The 16,420-nt window shown below is 39.5% G+C and overlaps 1 protein-coding gene across 3 annotated transcripts in view; it reads left to right on the forward strand.

Annotated features, from left to right (window-relative positions):
* Nucleotides 1-16,420, forward strand: part of LOC103559226 (Fc receptor-like protein 5) — a 39,592-nt gene continuing 23,172 nt past the window's right edge. For all 3 annotated transcript variants that reach the window (XM_008532672.2, XM_008532673.2, XM_070608460.1), the window contains exons 1-6: nucleotides 1-157; nucleotides 9,669-9,689; nucleotides 10,946-11,200; nucleotides 12,139-12,393; nucleotides 12,694-12,978; nucleotides 14,578-14,862. In XM_008532672.2, the coding sequence (XP_008530894.1) occupies nucleotides 127-157; nucleotides 9,669-9,689; nucleotides 10,946-11,200; nucleotides 12,139-12,393; nucleotides 12,694-12,978; nucleotides 14,578-14,862 (1,132 nt within the window). In that variant the 5' untranslated portion in view covers nucleotides 1-126. The remainder of the gene's footprint in view (nucleotides 158-9,668; nucleotides 9,690-10,945; nucleotides 11,201-12,138; nucleotides 12,394-12,693; nucleotides 12,979-14,577; nucleotides 14,863-16,420) is intronic.

Raw genomic sequence — 16,420 nt, forward strand, 5'->3', positions numbered from 1 at the left:
ATCCTGCTTTTTGAAAAAGCAATTTCTCAGATGTGCTCCTTGGGGCTGGTGTGACAGTGTACCACTGTAAGACCAAACCTGAGAAAATCTCTCTTTTGGTCCCAGCCCTGGGCAGGCCAGGTCTTCATGCTGCTTTGGGTGTCACTGCTGGTCCTGGGTGAGTAGAATGGCTCAACTTGGGCTCTGGGTGGGGTAGGGAGAGCCTCTCTCTCCACCACGACCCTGGCCCTTTCTCGGGGCTCAGGGGTTCTTTCCTGCCTGGGGAGATTATATTCTTGGGCTTCACCGTATAGCTCAGGGATTCCTCCCTTGAGGTTGAAGGAGTGGTCAGAGCTAGAATAACATCAGCCTTACAAAGAAAGAAACCACAGTGACCACATTGTTAAGGGTTTATTCGATCTTTTTCTACAACAAGTATTACTTCATGAAGTCCAAAAAATGTATTATGTTTGCTTGTTCATATTGTCTTATTCAGAGAAGATCTTATTTTCTCTCTGCAAAGGAGATACATTTATACCTTTTATGACAAGCCCAGATCCTAGTGCCAGGAATGGGAGGGCAAGGTTTCTAACATGAAAACTGTCTCCTTCTGCACACAAATGCAAACCACAGCAGTGACTGGCAGATAAAGAACGCAGGGAGGGGGAGGGGAGGATGGGGACAAAGAGGAGGAAGTGAGCAAAGCAAGGGAAAACCTAAGGCTGTGACGTTCTTTCTTTGCCACCTCAGGTTTATTGAGGTATAATTTACAAACAAAAATTGCACATATTTAAGATGTACAAGATGATGTTTTGATATACATATATTATTAAATAATTACCACAATCAATCTAATTAATATTTCTACCACTTCACATAGTTACCTTTTGTGTGCGTGTGTGGTGAGAACACTCAGGATCTACTCTGTCAGGAAATTTCAAGTACACGTTATTACTAACTATAGTCACTATGCTGTACATTGTATCTCCAGCATTTATTCATCTTATAACTGAAAGTGTGTTTCCTTTGAGCAACACATCCCTAGTTCCCCCATCCACCACCACCTGGCAAACACTATTTTATTCTCTGGTTCTGTGAGTTCAACTTTTTAAAATTCCACATGTAAGTGATATCACACAGTATTTGTCTTTCTCTGTCTGACTTATTTCACTTAGCATAACGTCCTCAAGGTCCATCCAATGTGTTGCAAATGGTAGAATTTTCTTCTTTTTTAAGGCTGAATAATACTCCAGTGCGTATATATTCCGAATTTTCTTTATCCATTCATCTATCAATAGACATTTAGGTTGTTTCCATATCCTGGTTATTGTGAATAATGCTGTGATGAATATGGGAGTGCAGGTATCTCTTCAAGATCCTGATTTCAATTCCTTTGGACATATACCCACAAGTGGGATTGCTGGATTATATGGTAGTTTTATTTTTAATTTTTTAAGGAACATCCATACAGTTTTTCATAATGGCTATACCAATTTACATTCCCACCAACGGTGTACAAGGGTTTCCTTTTCTCCACATTCTTACCAGCACTTGCTATCTTTTGTCTTTTTGATAACAGCCATTCCAACAGGTGTGAGATGGTATCTCATTGTGGTTTTGATTTGCATTTCCCTAATGATCAGCGATGTTGAGCATCTTTTCATATACTTGTTGGCCATTTGTGTGTCTTCTATTGAGAACATCTACTTGGATACTTAACTATTTTCTCATCAGGTTATTTGTTTCTTGCTGTTAATTTGTTAGAGTTCCTTATACATTTTAGATATTAACTCCTTATCAGATATGTGGTTTGCAAATATTTTCTCCCATTCTGTAGGCTACTTCTTCACACTGTTGATTGTTTCCTTTGCTGGGCAGAAGCTTTTTATTTTGATGCAATCCCATTTGTCTATTTTTCTTTTGTTGCCTGTGCTTTTGGAGTCATATCCAAAAAATCGTATCCCAAACCAATGCCAAGAAGCTTTTTACCTATGTTTTCTTCCAGTAGTTTTACAGTTTCAGGTCTTATATTTAAGTCATTAATCTATTTTGCTTTGATTATTGAACACGATAAGACGTAAGGGTCTAATTTTATTTTTCTTCCGGTGGATGTTTAGTTTTCCCAGCACCATACATGGAAGAGACTATCCTTTCCCCATTGTGTGTTCTTGGCATCCTTGTTGAAGATCATTAACTGTAAATGTATGAATTTATTTCTGTGTTCTCTATTCTGTTCCATTGGTCTATATGTCTGCTCTGTTTTGTTTTGTTTTGTTTTTTTAAAGATTTGCACCTGAGCTAACATCTGTTGCCAATCTTCGTTTGTTTTTCTTCTTCTTCTTCTCCCCAAAGCCCCCCAGTACATAGTTGTATATTCTAGCTGTAGGTCCTTCTGGTTGTGCTATGTGGGATGCCTCCTCAGCATGAGCGGTACCATGTGTGTGCCCAGGATCCAAATTGGTGAAACTCTGGTTTGCTGAAGTGGAGTGTGCAAACTTAACCACTGGGTCGTGGGGCCAGCCCCATATATGTCTGTTTTTAGACCAGTTTTAATTACTATTGTGTTGTAGCATAGTTTGAAATCAGAAAGTGTCATGCCTCCAGTTTTGTTCTTCTTGTTCAAGATGGCTTTGGCTTTTCAGAGTCTTTTGTGGCTCCAAATGAATATTAGACATTTTTCCTATTTCTGTGAAGAATGCCGTTGGAATTTTGATAGGGATTGCATTGAATCTGTAGATTGCTTTGTGTAATATGGACATCTTAACAATATTAATTCTTCCAAACCGTGAACATGGGATCTCTTTCCATTTACTTGTCTCTTCTTCAATTTCTTTCAACAATGTTTTATAGTATTCTGTATAAAGATTGTTCACTTCCTTGGTTAAATTTATTCCCAAATATTTTATTTTTGTTGATGCTATTGTAAGTGGGATTGTTTTCCTGATTTCTTTTTCAAATAGTTTATTGTAGTGTACAGAAATGCAACTGATTTTTGAACATTGATTTCGTATCCTGAAACTTTACTGAATTTGTTAGTTCTAACAGTTTTTTTGTCGTAATCTTTAGGATTTCCTCTATGAAAGATCAGACAGTCTGCAAACAGAGATAATTTTGCTTCTTAATTTCTGATTTGAATGTATTTTATTTCTTTTTCTTGCATAATTACTCTGGCTGGGACTACCAGCACTATGTTGAATAGAAGTGGCTAGAGTGTGTCCTTGCCTTGTTTATGATCTTAAAGGAAAAGCTTTCAGCTTTTCACCATTGAGTGTGATGTTATTTGTGGCTTCTCATGTATGGCCTTTACTATATTAAGATAATTTCCTTCTATAACTAATTTGTTGAGAGTTTTTATCATGAAATCTCATTGAATTTTGTCAAATGCTACTTATGCATCTATTGAGATGATCATGTGATTTTTATCTTTCATTCTGTTAACGCAGCATATCACATTTATTGACTTGCATATGTTGGGTCATCCTTGCATCCTAGGGAGAAATCCCACTTGGTCTTGGTGTATGATCTTTTTAATATACTGTTGAATTCAGTTTGTTAGTATTTTGTTTTAGGATTTTTTTTTTGAGGAAGATTAGCCCTGAGCTAACATCTGCTGTCAATCCTCCTCTTTTTGCTGAGGAAGACTGGCCCTGAGCTAACATCCACGCCCATCTTCCTTTACTTTATATGTAGGATGCCTGCCACAGCATGACTTGACAAGCAGTGCCATGTCCGCACCTGAGATCCGAACCGGTGAACCCCGGCCCGCTGAAGTAGAACGTGTGAACTTAACTGCTGTGCCACTGGGCTGGCCCCGTAGGATTTTTGTATCTATGCTCATCAGGGATATTGGCCTGTAATTTTGTTTTCTTGTAGTGTACTTGTTTGGCTGACCTCATAAAGTTTGTTTGGAAGTGTTCTCTCCTCTTCAATTTTTTGCAAGAGTTTGAGAAGTGTGGAGTTAATTCTTCTTGAAATGTCTGGTAGAATTCAGCAGGAAAACCATCTGGTCCTGGGCTTCTCTCTTTTTTGGGGGTGGTGGGGGGAGTTCTTTTAACGATTTGATCTTCTTACTTGTTATCGGTCTGTTCAGATTTTCTGTTTTTTCATGACTCAGAATTGGTAGGTTGTATGCTTCTAGAAATTTATTCATTTCTTTTAGGTTATTCCGTTTGCTGGTGTATCATATTCATAGTAGTATCCTTGATTGTTTATATTTCTCTGGTATTAGTTGTAATGGCTGTTCTTTCATTTCTGATTTTATTTGAGTCTTCTCTCTGTTTTTCTTAATCTAGCAAAGATTTGATAATTTTGTTTGTCTTTTCAAAAAACCAACTCTTAGTTTTGATCTTTTCTATTGTTTTTTTAATTCTCTATTTGATTATTTCTGCTCTAATCTTTATTATTTCCTTCCTTCTGCTAACTTTGGGCTTCTTTTTCTAAATCCTTCACTTATAAAGCAAGGTTGTTTACTTGAAAGCATTCTTGTGTTCTTAATGTAGGCATTTATTGCTATTAACTCCCCACTTAGAATTGCTTTTACTATGTTTCATAAGTTTTAGCATGCTATGTTTCCACATTTGTTTCTCTTAAGATATTTTCTGACTTCCCTTTTGATTTCTTCTCTGACTCATTGTTTATTCAGGAACGTGTTGCTTAATTTCCATTTATTTGTGAATTTTCCAGTTTTCATCCTGTTATTGATTTCTAGTTTCACACCGTCGTGGTCAGAAAATATATTTGATATAATTTCAATCTTCTTAAATTTGTTAAGACTTGTTTTGTGACCTGACGTATGACATATCCTGGAGAATGTTCCATGTTCTTTTGAGAAGAATGTGTATTCTGATGCTGTAGGATAGAATGCTCTCTATGCGTCCATTGGGTGGACATATTAGATATATAGACTATTTGGTCTAGAGTGTTGTTCAACTTTACTGTTTCCTTAAACATTTCTGTCTGAATGATCTATTCATTGTTGAAAGTGAGGTATTGAAGTCCCCTACTGTTATTGGATCGTTATATATTTTTCACTTAAGTTCTGTCAATATTTGTGTTACATATTTAGGTCCTCTAATTTGGGTGCATATATATTTATGATTGTTATATCCTCTTGGTGAATTATCCCCTTTATCATTATATAATGACCTTCTTTGTCTCTTATTATAGTTTTTGAGTTCAAATCTATTTTGCCTGATAGAGGTATAGTCATGCCTGCTCTTTTTTGGCTACCATTTGCATGGAATATCTTTTCACCTTCGGTCTATGTGTGCCCTTAAAGCTAAAGTGAATCTCTTATAGGCAGCATATAGTCGTACTTGGGTTTTTTTACTCCATTTAGCTCCTCTATTTTTTTTATTGGAAAATTTCATCCCTTTACATTAAAAGTAGTTATTAATAGCTAAAGATTTACTATTGCCATTTTGGTAACTTTTTTCTGACTGTTTCATCATTCTTTTTTTCCTTTCTTCCTCTTCTATTGTCTTCCTTTGTGATTTTATGATTTTTTTTTTTTTGTAGTGGTATGCATTTATTGCTTTCTCTTTTGTGTATCTACCACAGTGTTTTTCTTTTGTGGTTACCATGAGGCTTACTGAGATATCTTATAGTTAAATAGTCAATTTAAACTAAGAACTTTTTACTTCAGTCACATATAAAAACTATACAGTTTTTTCTCTTACCTCTACATTTTGTTAGCGATGTCACAATTTACATATTTTCATACTGTGTATACATTAACAAAAGAGCATAATTATAGCTCTTTTTAATACTTTTGTCTTTTTTAACTTTTATACTACAGTTAAACATGACTTATATACTACCATCATAGTATGCTATGGCCTGAAGCTATGTGTCCCCCAAAATTCATACGTTAAAATCCTGACCCTTAAGGTGATACTATCAGGAGATGGGGCCTTTGAGAGATGATTAGATCATGAGGGCAGAATCCTCATGAATGAGATTAGTGCCCTTATAAAGGAGGTCAGAGAGAGCTCTCTCATCCCTTCTGCTGTGTGATGTTACAGTAAGAAGACGACTGTCTATGATGAAGTGGATCCTCACAAGAGATGAATATACCAGTGCCTCAATCTTGAATTTTCCAGCCTCTAGAACTGTGAGAAATAAATATCTGCTGTTTATAAGCTACCCAATCTATAGTATTTTTGTCATAGCAGCCAGAATGAACTAAGAAACAGGATTAGAGTCTTCTGAATTTGACTACATATTTACCTTCACTAGTGAATTTTATACTTTTGTTTTCATGTGCTAATGAGTGTCCTTTCATTTTAACTTAAAGAGCTGCTTTTAGTTTTTCTTGTAAGGCAGGTCTGGTCTAGTGGTGCTTAATTCTCCCAGCTTTTGTTTGTCTTGGAAAATCTTTATCTTTCCCTCATTTTTGAAGGACAGCTTTGCCAAGTATAGAATTTTTGGTTGGCATGTTTTTATTTTGCTATTTTGGATATATCATCCCACTCTCTCCTAGGCTGTAATATTTCTATTGAGAAATCCACTGTAAGTCTTCTGGGGGTTCTCTGGTATGTGATGAGTCATTTTTCTTTTGCTGATTTTAATATTCTCTTTTGTGTTTGACTTTTGAGAATTTGATTACAATGTGTTTTATTTTAGACCTTTTGATGTTCAACATATTTGAGGTTCTTTGCGAATTGTGGACTGGATGTTTATTTTCCTCCTCTGATTTGGGAAGTTTTCTGTCACTGTTTCTTTAATCTTTCTGTCCTTGTTCTCTGCTCCTTCTGGGACTCCAGTAGTGAGTATATTGATTTTTTTTAATGATATCCCATAAGTCACATAGGCTTTCTTACTCTTTTTCATTCTTTTTTCTTTTATTCCTGTAACTGGATAATTTCAAATGACTTGTTTTCAAGTTTGTTGATTCTTTCTCCTGCATGATTGATCATGCTGTTGAAAGTTCCTATTAAATTTTTCAGTTCAGTCATTTTATTTTTTAGTTCCAAGATTTATGTTTGATTCTTTTTGAAGTTTCCTACTTTTTTGTTAAAATTCCCATTTTGTGTATGTATTGTTTTCCTGGTTTTATTTAGTTGTCTGTGTTCTCTTATACCTCATTGATCTACTTTAAGACAATTATTTTGAATTCTTTGTCAAGCAGTTTATGGATCTCCATTTCTTTAGGGTCAGTTACTGGAGCTCTATTAGCTTCCTTTGGTGTTATCATGTTTGCCTGACTCTTCATGATTTGTGCAGCCTTGCATTGGTGTCTGTGTATTTAGAAAAGCAAACAGCTTTCCAGTCTTTACAGATTGTTTTTGTCAGATAAATACCCTCTCTTGCTGCTTCCCTTGACTCACAGAATTATGGTTGGGCAGGGCTGGAGCTGGGTTTTGTGGCTGTTGCTGGGTCTGCAGTTGGCAAGCCTCAGGGGCAAGGATGGGTGTGATTTCTGCTGGGTCCCTGAGCATGCTCCTGTTGGGTCACTTGGCTGGTCCCTTGGCAGCAAGGACTGCCTTTATACTGTAGTAGAGTGGGACTGGAGCCAGGTCACAGGATTGCTTCAGCAGTAGCAGTCAGGTCTGAGGTCAGTGGGCATGTTACCAGGGCACAGATGGGCATAGTTTCTCCTGGGTCCAATGGCAGAAGGGGCTAGTGGCAGAAACATGGACAAGCAGGGCTGCAGTTGAATCCAAGAGAGATTGGGCAGCTTTCAGCTTGCAACTGGGATTATAGTCAGTGAGTCTGCCACCAGGGAGTGTGCCTGCCTTCTCAAAGTGCTGTCCTTGGTCTCGGGCTCCACCGGGATTTTGAAACCTCCTACTTGCACCACAGATATTCCCACTTTTGTCTATAGATGGCTGCCAAATATTTGTTTCTGTGAAGGGGAACACAGGGTGGAGACCTCTTATTCTGCCATCTTGCTCATGTCACTCCCAGCTCATAACATTCCAATTGTGCCTGTGGGTGTGCATGTGTCTATCAGTTCATACATATAAACTGCTTGGTTTTTTGCTAAAGTTGACAATATTAAAATAAAATGTATTTATTCATTTTTTCAATGAATATTTTTTAGTAATATTTATGCACAGCACTGTACTAGGTGCTGAGAATAATCAGAAGACATGGGAGGCAGCATTCCTGTGCTCAGGAAGCTTATTATAGAAGGTCCCTCAACAAGACCAATATACAAGAAACAGCTATATAACAAGATCCCATCTAAATAATTGTCAGGCAAAATTACCAGTGATGGTGCAAGCAGATAATAAACTATACACAAGTAGCTGGTAATGACTTCACGGAATAGAGGGTGACTAGGAGCTGGAGGGGGCAGGGAGAGTAGGGCGCAATGTAATAAAAAAGGACCACACAATTGGAAGCTGCGTATAATGTTAATAATAACTATATTTAAAACAATACAAAATCCATGGTAACCAAGATATTTAGGTAATGGCAAATAATCCACTGTTCTCTACAAAACACTTAGGTTTAGATTACTCCTCTATCAGCCCCATGTAGACAGGGACAATATCTCTCTCTCACTGCTGGATTTCTATTGTCTTGTTCAGTTCCTGGCATATGGTTCCAAAATTTTTTGTTGAACAAATGAACCAAATCTGGCCTCATCTAGAATGGCTAATCAACTTATAAACTTGCCAATTTTCCCTCCTCTCTCTCCCCATTACCCATTTCTCAAACCTGTATCACCCTATCTCTACTTACTGACCTAGTCCTCTAATTAATTTGCTACATAATGAATAAATATTTGATAAATATTTATGGAATTTCTCTTATGTTCCAGGCATTGTTATAAGTCCTGGGGAATACATGGTGAACCTGATCTCTCAGAGTTTCTACTCTAGGGAGGGGAAAGTAAACAAACAAAGTAAACAAGTAGATAATTAAGATAAGTTCAGATAAGCACTCTGAAGAAAATTAAACGCCGTCATCTCTTGCCCTGCCTCCTAACCAGTTTCTCTGCTTCACATCTGGTGTCCCTAAAGTCTACCCACTGCCAGAGTGGTACACCTAAATTACAAATTCTGACCTTGAAGCCTTTCCATGGATCTTCAGTGCTTTTATAATAAAATCTGAACTACTTACCATCCATGACTTGGGCCCTGTGTGCCTTCACTAATCTGATTTCCCCCACTACCTGCTACTTTCCAGATGGCCCCAACTCATGAACACCAATGCTATTTCTTCACTTTTGTGCCCTTTCTCCCTTGATTATCTTCCCCATAATCTCTTGCCACACACAAACATCTTTGCCTGGCTGACTCCTATGTTCTCATTCAGTTTTCTCAAGCATCATTTCCTTCAGGTACCTTTAATGATCACCCTATCCTGTTTACCACACACACACACACACACACACACACACACACACACACTATACACTGGGATGAGTGGCCCTTCTGTGTGTTTCTATTATTGAACTTATATCTTATATGGTAATTATATTACTGTGCTTCATGTTTCTGTTTCTCCCACCAATCAAATTCTTACTAGCAGATACCATTTTTCTTTCATCTTGAAGTCCAAGCACAATGCCTAATATATATAGACATTTAATAAATTACTATTATATTTTTAAAAATGAATTTTTAATGGAAAAATAATAAATGGACAGAAAAAAATAGGTATTACCTCTGAAAAGCCAAATAATTCTTACTCTGTGCTTATCTCTGATTCTTTATTTCTTTCTTTATTTTTTGCAGCTCCTATCAGTGGACAGTTTGGTGAGTTCCCCTTCCTTTTGCCCTTCAGTGTCTCTGGGTAAGAATTTCTCCCTAATAAATATGAAACAATTGTAACGGCTGTCAGAGGATCCCTAATATCTCCTGTTCTTCTTGCCAAGACCAGCAGGAATGTGAAAGTGTCTCCTGGTCTACTGGTATTGCCCAAGGGCCAGGATAGCTTCATGGTCACTCTCTGAACCTCCCTGGAAGAAGTGGCATATACGTAAGCAGCTCCTGGCATTTCCCATGCCCCACACTTACTCCTACTGCAAATGGACTCCAGTCAACCAGACAAGATATCTTCAACTCCATGGCAAAATGCGCAGGGCTTGGGATAAGATTTTCTCCAATCAGCAACCAAGAAAAACTCCTCTGAAAACATCACACTGTGGAGATACAGCAGCAGCATTGCATCCTATACAGTTTCAAGAGTAAAATCCTCCAGGAAATCTATGGAGAGCACGAGAACATCCAACAACTGAGCCCTTAAAAGGAAGAAATACACAAAAATGGGAGTTTGCGAGAGAAGAAAAATTGTCTGTTTCATATACTCTCTTAGTTCTGACTCTTATTGTCATTCTTCTCAGTCAGAGAATGTCTTGGATATTTGAGGACCTATGAATAGCAAGAACTCTCTTCAGTCTCTCTCCTTGTGCAAAATCTGCTGCCCAGAGTTTCATCCTTGTCTAGCTCACCTCTGGATTCCAGCGAATGACTTGTCCATCCTTTGCTCTGCCGCAGTTAGCTATGATAGGATTTTTCTGGTCATTTTCATCGTCATGTATAAAGCGAAGCTGTTAGACAAGTTAATCTTTCCAGCTTTTCTCAGTGCCAAAATCTTAAGATAATATAATTTATCCTTTTAGGGAAAGTGGAAAATTGTGATTTTAATAACTCCTTGAGAAGTTCTTATGGTTTTATGAACCAGATGAAGTGGCAGGGGCAGGGGGTGACTTTCTCTAGGACTCAATTCCATAACTGGTTAACAAACCATTTTTTCCCATTGACATTTGGCAGTGAATCTTGCTGCTATTGCCCTCTTAGAAACATTTTGCTCATTGCCATCTCCTGAGCAATCACTGTCCCCTGGGTAGGTGAGTACTCTGGCTGCCATATAGCCTTGAGCAATCAGTGACCTTCCCAGGGGGTGTTCTAAGAGATTTCCCAATGCCATATTCTCCAGTCTGTCCCTCACAAACCACAGTAATGGGGGCTGCAGGCAACTCCACCTCAGACTGTTTCTCTTTCCTCCTCAGCAACTTCATCCAAATCTGTGATTTCTGTCCATCCTCCATGGACCGTTGCCTTCCCAGGAGAGAAGGTGAAACTGGTTTGCAGTGGATCTCATTTCAAGCGACCAGAGATGTCAACACCATACCGTTGGTATTATAGGGGGAAACAAATAAGCGAAACCTCAAGTAACACCTATGAGGTTCACGATTCTGGAGAGTACAGATGCCAGGCCCCAGACTCAATAAAAAGTAGCTCTGTGAGCTTGCTCTTTTCTCAAGGTGAGAAAAAAGTGAAAGAATTAAAAACTTTTGAAATTATGTAGTTACCCAGAACCTATCCAATGTTTACTGAATCAAAATTTATAAGAATAGGGCTGAAGAATTTGTATATTTTTTACAAGCTACTTTATTTGAATAGTTCCTGAATCTATGTAAACTTTTAAGACTAGATAATTTACATGGAATAATAAGCACTATGAGGATTGTTCATATTTGTAGATAGATGATAGATAGCTATAGGGAGGGAGAGAGAGAGAGGAAGGAAGAAACATTTCCTTTTTTGTCCTAAAGCCACCTGTTTTGAATGTGAAGCAGAGTCTTCCTACTTATAATGCTCTTTAATTTAGTGAACAAGGAAACAGTGTAATAGTAAGAAGTAAATAGTATACTTATCCTCTTTGATCTGACAAGTCTCCTCTTAAGAATTTACCTACTGAAACAATCATAGATATACTCTCTTAAAATTGAAGGACATTAAAAGGTCAAGAAAAGAAAACTCATTAAATAAATTACATTGCTGCCATTGAAGGAAACTTTGTGGCCATGGAAAACTAGGTTCAGTAGTGCTATTGATGACAGAAAGTGTTCAGAGCACATTAAATGAAAACCAAGTTATCAATTACATAAATAATATTCCAATTTCATAAAAATAAAAAAATACACACAGACTCTCACATACATGCACATGGAAAGGAGAACTGGAAAAGCATATACCAAAGTCTGGGTGGTGAGATGATTGGAGATTTTTATTTACATTTCTGCTTTCCTAATTTTCTTAAGGCATGTGTGTTCGTTCTAAAATCAGAAAGCAGAAATGATAATTATTTTAAGAATCATTTTTCTCAGCCCGTGTTCCTATAAAATCTACTTGGAATAATAATGAAAAGAAGGTACAAACAGTGGGGTGAAACGAATAACTGGTCTTGTGTTTCCTACAGCTACCCTGATCCTTCAGGCTCCACTTTATGTGTTTGAAGGAGACTCTGTGGTTCTGAGATGCCGAGCAAAGGCAGGAGTAGCACTGACTAATGTGATCCTATACAAGAATGATAGATTGCTGGCATTCCTTAGTAACACCTCTGACTTTCACATTCATCAAGCAGATCTGAAGGACAATGGAGCATATAAGTGTAGTGGATTTAAGAAAGACAGTAGCTCTGTTGTTTCAAACAGAGTCAAGATCCAAGTCCAAGGTAAAGACTTCATTACTTGTGAAATGGGTTAGTCAAAGGAGGGTCTCTGAGGTTGTAGAAGGGAGAATAGGAAGAAAAGGGTGGACTGGAATCCCATTGAACCTCCGGGCGCATTCCTGTAAGGAACAGAGAAAGCTCAACTGTGCTTTGGGCTGAAGGATGCTAGGAGTCAAAAGTGGCATCTCTTTCTGTGCCTGCTTTTGTATGTTCTGCATGCGGGTGCTGAGGATGAATTATGTTTTTCTCCAGAGCAGTTCCAAGCCTCATTGCTCTGGAGACTGTTGTAATCTTTCTCTCTAGAGCTGTTTCCACCTCCTGTGATGAAAGCCAGCTCCTTCCAGCCAATCGAGGGGGAACTCGTGACCCTGACCTGTGAGACCCAGCTCCCTTCACAGAAGTCAGATGTCCGGCTCCAGTTCTGCTTCTTCAAAGATGGACAGACCCTGCAGTCAGGGTGGAGCAGCTCCCCAGAATTCCAGATCAACACCATATGGAGAGAAGACTCAGGGTCTTACTGGTGCCAGGCACAGGCAGTGACTTCCCTTGTCTGGAAACAGAGCCAGACATCCAAGATATATGTGCAGAGTGAGTGTCATTGGGTTCTGAGATCTACCAGGGCTGGGGCTGGGAAGAGCCAGACAGAGCTGCACATCTTCTTGGGCCGCTGTTCCATGTGGAATGTGCTTCTCATACCTGTCGGGATGGGATGAAGAAAGGTATGAGTGAAGAAACCCCAGTTCTTGTGGACATCTTAGAGGAGCTTAGAATCAAGAAAGTCTAACAGAAGATTATTTTTTTCTTTCAATGCCATGAGATACAACTCTTTCTTTGCCCTATGAAAGCTCTCTTTCTTGACATCATTTTTCTTTTCTTGCTAGGCCCATAGGCATAAGCTGTGGCCTATGGTAGAGGCCTCTGGCTAGGCTGGATGGACTCAGCTCAGCCAAATGGACAGATTCCTAGAATGCTAGATGCCTGGAGAAGAACATTTGAAAACAAGAAAATTAAAGTACAAAAGCTTTAGGAATAATGGTTCCAACTTGATGTGTCTAGGGATGGTGTTGTACCCACTATTGCTCTCTCCTATATCTCTGAAGTTGTATAGGTTTCAAGTATGACTGCAAAACAATGGTCAGATGCCTCCCCAGATTAAACTTGACCTGTCTCATAGGAAATCTATTTGAGCATTGGGAAGGCATATATAGTCTGGGATGCATGCTTTGCTGAGTAAGAAGGGAGTGAAAGTGGTAGCACACTCCATAAATTTATTCTCATTCCTGGGGAAAAAAATTCGTGCTAAAATTATTTCTCCTAAACTTCCTAGATTTTATTAATATTCTATTCTCCAATCACAGGTACAGGTGTTTCTTAGATCACCAATTTAAGGAATGACCATGAAGAGAATGTGGAGAGGGTCTTATCTAAGAGTTGCAACACAGTAATTTCTAGCATAGACTCTCCCCCAATATAATTGATGGAACCCCAGCCTCAAGCTCTATCTACCCTCTGTTCAGGTATCTTGATCTTCAAGATCCCAGGATGACTCAAAAAGGCTCTGCTCTAAGAGAACTGCTCTAAGCCAACATCATTATTTGAAACCATGCACACCTAGAGTGGAACACTTTCATCACAGATTTTCCCACTTAGAGGGACTTGCTTGAGTCCACGGCCTCTGACCATTTAACTGACAAGCTAGAGGAGTTAAGAAGTGCTTCCTTGAGAGCAAGCTTACTGTATATGCCAATGATTGATTTTCATCTAGCCACTGCAGTGACCACAGCTCCAGGACAAGCACCTCTGTTGCAAAGTCCCCCTGCCCCCTTCAACAACCCCACCACTTTCCCCAAAGAATGCCACTGTTGGGCATTGGGTGTAATCTCAGGAATGACTGGTCCATGCCCTATTAGGGGATAGGTAGGACATCAAGGGAGGTGGGCAAGGTTGCCTCTATTCATTGAGCCAGGTACTCCACAAGATCATTATGGAGTAGAAGGTCTCTCAAGCCATGGAGGGAACATGGTCTCCCCACCACTTCCCCCTTCTTCTCAAGGAACAAGCCCAATCCCACCCCAGGCCAACAATCCACATTGGATCAGCAGTTTTAGCCCTTCCCATCCTGTGACTCTTTTCCAGCCATGAGTATCTCATTGCTAAGAGTCCTATATGTCGTTTTTATCCATTTAGGAGGTGTTGCCAAGGTCCAAATACACACCCGCCCTGCCTTAGAGTTCGTGATTCCAGGACAGGAATTGGTCCTCATCTGCTCAGTAGATGGAGTCCCAGGGCTTGTCAGAATCTCCTGGTACAAAACATCAAACAAGGAAAGTATGAAAATAAAGATTCAGAATTCCCTGGAAGCAGAATTCAAGATCTCCATGGTGAAAAACAGCGATGCTGGAGAGTATTACTGTGAAGCCAACAATGGTGGCCTCTCCTTTCTCAGCAAGCCAGTGACCATCAATGTGAAAGGTGCATCTGCTAGATATTGTCTGAGGAATGGGTTATCAAACTTAGTGAAGACCACAACGTAGTTGAGTGGGAATGGATATTGATAGTTAACAATAATTTAATACTCTGAATAACCTACCAAGAGTTAGTCAGAGACTAGCAGGAGGGGGAGTTAGGGATAGAAGGGGCTGTGGGACATGGGAAGTTTTGTAAACTCTTAGAAATGGAGGTTAGAGAAAACGCTCAGTGATTGGCCTGTGTCCAAACCCTTCATATTTACAAGTTTCATCTTAGTTTAAAGAAATGGCTCCTGGGAATAAAGTAAGAACCAATAGGATGTTAGAACCAGGTCTCTTCTGGCTCCGTGTCTCTTGATAAGCCTCAGTGATTTAAGGATGTGCAGGGACCCTCCCTGTCCACCTTTTTGTCTCCTTCAGCCCCAGTGACGCATCCTTTCTTCACCATTAGGGCCCCTAGGATACAGGATGCTGTGAAGAAAGTGGTAGAGCTTCACTGGGAAACCAAGGGAGCCTCTCTTCCATCCTGTATCAGTTTTATCATGAGGCTGCAATCCTGAGGACCCTAGAGCCCTATAGAGGTGGAGCATCCCTCAATCTCTGTGCTCACAGAACATTCTGGGAATGACTCCTGTGTCCAGATAATGGCCTGGGGGCCCAGCCAGCAAGGAGAGGCCACTCTCTGTCAGTTGTGAGTTAACTCTGACCACCAGAAGTCACAGCCAGAGTCAGGTTGCACACTTCCCCCATAGTCTAGAGACTCCAGCTACAGAAATCACAGGCTTTTGGCTCATGTGGGATCACAGCAGGCTTGCTGCCTCTGCTTGGGAGTTCTGAGCTTCTTCCTGTGACCACATTCTCAGGAACTGAGGAATTCCTTAGAGTGAATCATCAACAGAAAAGCATACAGTCTGAACACAACTCCCTGAACATAGCTGTGAAAATTTTTTAGGGTCTAAATACTGTCAGATCAGCAATCGCTGGCCAAAGGGAAATTACAGAGTTCAGCATCACCTGACTTAGATAATAGTTCTTGATTCTTCTGTCAATCAACAAAAGTCCAGCCATTCCTGGTTCCAGTCCTTCTCTTACAGCTACCCAACAAATCTCTACTCTCTTACCTGCTTCCTTTCTCTTCCGCAAGTCATCTGTGTTAGTCTGTTCAAGCTGCCATAACAAAGCACCACAGACTGGATGGCTTAAACAACATGTATTTATTTTCTCACAGTTCTTAGAAGTCTAAGAACAAGGTATCAGTAGGATTGGTGTCTAATGATGGCTCTCTTTCTGGCTTGAAGTTGGCCGCCTTCCCAGTGTGTCCTCACATGACCTTTCCTCTACGTGAGGTCAGAGAGAAAGAGAGAGAGATGTCTGGTGTCTCTTCCTCTTCTTATAAGGACCTCAGTCCTGTCTGACTAAAGCCTCACCCTTATAATCTCATTTAACCTTAATTATCTCCCTAAAGGCCCTATCTCCAAATATTGTCACATTGGGTCTTATGGTTTCAACATATGCATTTTGGAGGGACACTATTCAGTTCATAACACCATCCTAATGTTGCC

Source organism: Equus przewalskii, unplaced genomic scaffold (assembly GCF_037783145.1).
Source record: "Equus przewalskii isolate Varuska unplaced genomic scaffold, EquPr2 ChrUn-7, whole genome shotgun sequence".
In the NCBI taxonomy this organism is placed as follows: domain Eukaryota; kingdom Metazoa; phylum Chordata; class Mammalia; order Perissodactyla; family Equidae; genus Equus; species Equus przewalskii.